The 4,143-nt window shown below is 40.9% G+C and overlaps 1 protein-coding gene across 2 annotated transcripts; it reads right to left on the minus strand.

Moving 5' to 3' along the window:
- Positions 1-641: 641 nt before the first annotated feature.
- On the minus strand, positions 642-3,751 carry LOC125482645. 2 transcript variants are annotated; one of them, XM_048594757.1, is made up of 3 exons: positions 3,628-3,751; positions 1,880-2,068; positions 642-1,779 (listed from the first exon to the last, which is right to left on the minus strand). In XM_048594757.1, exons 1-3 carry the CDS (start codon positions 3,664-3,666, stop codon positions 1,249-1,251), a joined length of 759 nt encoding a protein of 252 aa, XP_048450714.1. In that variant the 5' UTR covers positions 3,667-3,751; the 3' UTR covers positions 642-1,248. The 2 variants fall into 2 exon arrangements, with proteins under 2 accessions (XP_048450714.1, XP_048450715.1); XM_048594758.1 differs by having other exon boundaries at positions 1,880-2,024; positions 3,628-3,650.
- Positions 3,752-4,143: the final 392 nt, after the last annotated feature.

The following is a 4,143-nucleotide window of genomic DNA, read 5'->3' on the forward strand; positions in this document are numbered from 1 at the left end:
AGTCTTTACCCGCAGCATCAAACAAGTCAAGCTTCAGAAATAATGGCATGATGCCAGAAATGCTTACCCCAACTCAAAGACAACTGTTGCAAGCAAATTTTCTTCAATTTTGCTGTCCTTTTTCAACACAGCTAGATGTAAGAATACAAAATAATCTGTTTTATATGCTTCCTCACATCAGTGGGACACCCGGTTTACTTTCAATAAAATAGTTCCTAAATACACTGCACATTGTTGAAAACCTGCCCTTGCGGCTTCCTGTTTAAAAAGCAGATTGACTGTCGGTTTAACGATAACAAAGTGTGGAGTTGGGGGAACACAGCAGGCCAGGCAGGAATCAGAGCAACAGGAAAGCTGACGTTTCGGGTCAGGACTCTGTTTACTATGTTCACACGTGAGTCTTCCCACCTCAATGTATAAAATGGAAAGTAGAAAGAAAGGAGCATGGTCTGTCTGTTTGAGATTGACTCACATTTCAGCAAATGTCCAACAGGCAGAGGGGGCAAAGAATATTCTTTCTCCAGTGCAACACCCTGCCAGTGTTTTTCATGTCTATAGAATGATCATTTCCAAATTGTTCGACAAGCATTAATTTTTCAGCATCCATCCCATCCAGTAATTTTAGAAAGACAACAAAAAAAGACAGCTAATGATTTTATTCAGTTGAACACAATAAATGCAAAGAACAATGTTTTTCGAATCACCAACAATTTGTACACAGAATGTTACAGTGATTGCATTGACAGATTGTATTTCAAAAACAATATTGCATCTTGTGTCTCTGAATTTACTGTAACTGTTTTTTCTCCCCAGCCGATTCAGTTCCCATTTTAAAGGTCTGCTTCACTGCTGGTGGTGAACCTCCAGGCTTTTGGGACAATAGCCGTTTTTCAGGTGTGAATCTAATCAGGTTGTGTTTTTAGAGACTCCACTCCTGGAGCTGAAAGGCACTGAGAATTGGATCAGAACAGCGCTCTGATGGTGTTGATGACATTGCCAGGAGGAGAGTCTCCAAGAACTTCTCTACAATGAGTGCTTAGCTTGCCCTGTGATTATAGAACGTCAACCGTTATCCCCAGTTGTTCACCAAAGGCCACCTATCAGAGTGACAACTTGGTTGAACCATCCCTCCCTAGCCCAAGGGAGCGTATCAGGGTAGAGCGTCCCTAAACTTCCTCCACTTCCCTTCTTCCCCGTCCCAACCCCACCATTCTTGTCCCATTTAGGCAGCTGAAGTTTGCATACCGCTCAGTAACAATTAGGGAAGTACCACGGATTTGGCTGAGCTGATTGATCAATTATACCAACAACTTTTATTCTCTTGGGATCCCAGATACAATCCACCTCCAGGTCACTTGGTACCATGCCACAGTTTGGAGGACACCAGGCAGTATCATAACCATGATCATGCCATGTCTTCTGGAGTGGGTGCCCTTGACAATTTATCGTTTTGACCTTACCCACATTAACTCTTAATTTAAGCACAACCTTCTGACTCTCAGGCGTATTCAATGGATATCTGCAGGCTTTCCGAATATCCCGACTGACATAGACTCCACGGCCCAGCATGCCATCAGGGGATTGTTTGAAACCATACTTCAGAATGGTATCTACATGGTTGACATGGGTGCCATGGTACATCACATAGACCTTGCCGTTCTTTGGTCTATTGCAACATTTAAAGCATGATTCAACGAAATGACGTGCATCCTCTTCATCCCACTTACTTTCATGAGCACATGCCATGCTAACCGGTGAATTTATAAACTTGATCTTGAACTAAAGAATTTTTTAAAAATGAAGAAGAAGACAATTTAATTCTGTGCTGAGTCCCTCGTGTTGTTATTGCTCATTAGCAAACTTTATTAATGGCACTTACACTGAAAAAGGCACTTCCGTTGAGTAAAGATTTTGGTCCCAACACGATGCAACATTTAAAAGCTGGTCTCTGCTGTTGAGCTCCTACTATTATCCCCTTTCTGAAAAGGTGCCAGGGTCTCTCACTTGATGAAAAGCTCTCTCTCCTGTGGAGATCAGGTAAAGAGAAGATTTGGTTTGACTCTGATGCCTGAGGAGTGAAAAAACTCCATGTTACACTCAATCCAAGGCTCACACAGAACGATCCTCACGGGATGACATGGCAATGTGCCCACACCCCAAAAATGGACACAAACATAAATGATGGTATCAACTTTGAGAAGTTGTTCGTGGCATTGTAACAAATCCTCAATCATCAACAGCACGACTCAGCAGCTCTTTTGCAGAACTGTTTGAATTTGCACTTTGTGATTTCTTTTCAAAAACAAATTCAGAATTTTAAGAGCTTTGTGTCAGCTGCAGATTCTTTGATAGTACTCTTGCCTCGAGTCTAAACGTCTGGGATTCAATTCCTACTTTGCGACTTGCGCACAAAAATCTCGGCCAACAGTCATCAGAAGTTAAACAGAGGCCTAATTTATCTGAAAACAAAAAGTGCTGGAGATCACAGCAGGTCCAGTAACATCCATGGAGAGAAAGCAAGCTCATGTTCAGAGCTGTGATAAAGAGTCATCTAGGCTAGAAACGTTAGCTTGCTTCCTCTCCATGGATGCTGGCTGACCTGCTGTGATCTCCAGCAATTTTGGCTTTCTGCACAGATTCCACCAACTGCAGTAATTTGCTCCTGCTTTATTTATCTGCTTGGCTGGATGTAAAAGATCAAAGAACAGCAGGGTAGTTCTGCCCAGTGTCTTGACTAACACTTAACTTTCAATCACAAATGTGGATTACTTTATCATTGTCATATTACGGACAATGAGAATTTGCTGTGCGTAAGTTGGCTGCACATTTCCTCCTCTAAAACATTGGCTGTAAACTTCCTTGAGATGCCCTATGCTGTGCAAAATGGTGCATTGATGTTTCTATTTTGCTTTTTTTAATTGTGTCTAGCAGTCTCAGTTGTCTTATCTTTATAAAAATATGTTTGAATCTCTGGGATAGTAGGAACTGCAGATGCTGGAGAATCTGAGATAACAAGGTGTAGAGCTGGATGAACACAGCAGGCCAAGCAGCATCAGAGGGGCAGGAAGGCTGACGTTTCGGGTCTAGACCTTCTTCACTCTGGTCTGATTTGATAGTATTGAAGGTGATATTTCCCATGCTATTGGACATTTGTTTGCACAATGCTCCATGACTCACAATTCTGAAACATCACAATTAAGAATCACGATTTGCAGTGAAAAATATTTATTCTTCTTTGTTAGACTTCATTCCTGTCCCTTGTTAGAATTCATGGGCACAATGCCCCAAATTTTACATAACACTCTCGATGTCATTTCAACAGAGTGAAATCGTTTTCCAGGGAACATGTTGGGAAAGATTGAGTTGTCCTTACAATATTGTCCACGTACAACATCCAATTTTAAATGTGGTCACATCAATCAGAAAATATAAGGTGGAAAGCATTTCTCAATGAACTGGGCACTCTCTAAAACTAACTGACAAGCTGTTATTCTCTCATTACAAGCTGCACAAAGCTCAAAGTCAACATTGCAAAGACGAATTGAATAAACAGAAATAGTCATTGCTGGGGAAACTCAGAGATTAAACACACCGACTAACTATCAGTTTATTGTTCTTCACACTTACATTCCACTGGTCTCCGGGAACTGATCTCAGTTCAGCCATTTCCTTCCTGATAGAGGAGCACTGTATTAATTTCACCTCTGAAATTAAATTTGGAATCTTGCACTCTGCTGAGCAATTTGTTGTTGATTTGTAATTGTCCATTTCTCTTGCTTCTCATGGCCAAGTTCACCAATTCTCAGAAATCGTGTTAAACTGTCTCATGCACTTGAAGATTCCAATTCTCTCACACAAAGATCATTAAAGTTTCTTAATTGGCTCAATCCCAAAGGGGCAGTATTAGTTTTTGTTGTTCTCCTTTCGTTACCACTAAGTTTACAAAATATCACACACTGCTGCAGATATACTGCGTTGCACAATTCAATAACACGATTGTACACTGACCATATTAAAGGCACTAGAAGAGCCGATTCGACCTATTTCTTCTCATGCTGTCTCTTTAAAACATTTATTCAGTAAATCCCATTCCCCTGCTTTTCCCGCCATTCTGCTTGCTTTACAAAATATTTTCCTATTTTC

The sequence above is a fragment of the Rhincodon typus genome, unplaced genomic scaffold (genome assembly GCF_021869965.1).
Source record: "Rhincodon typus isolate 14 unplaced genomic scaffold, sRhiTyp1.1 hic_rhity00014181, whole genome shotgun sequence".
Lineage (NCBI taxonomy): Eukaryota > Metazoa > Chordata > Chondrichthyes > Orectolobiformes > Rhincodontidae > Rhincodon > Rhincodon typus.

Coding starts and splice junctions, on each gene's coding strand:
- LOC125482645 (XM_048594757.1), bottom strand. CDS start 3,666: ATGGCTGAACTGAGATCAGTTCCCGGAGACCAGTGGAAT. Junction 2,069..3,627: donor TTCCCGGAGACCAGTGGAAT/GTAAGTGTGAAG, acceptor TTCACTCCTCAG/GCATCAGAGTCAAACCAAAT. Junction 1,780..1,879: donor ACGGAAGTGCCTTTTTCAGT/GTAAGTGCCATT, acceptor AAAATTCTTTAG/TTCAAGATCAAGTTTATAAA.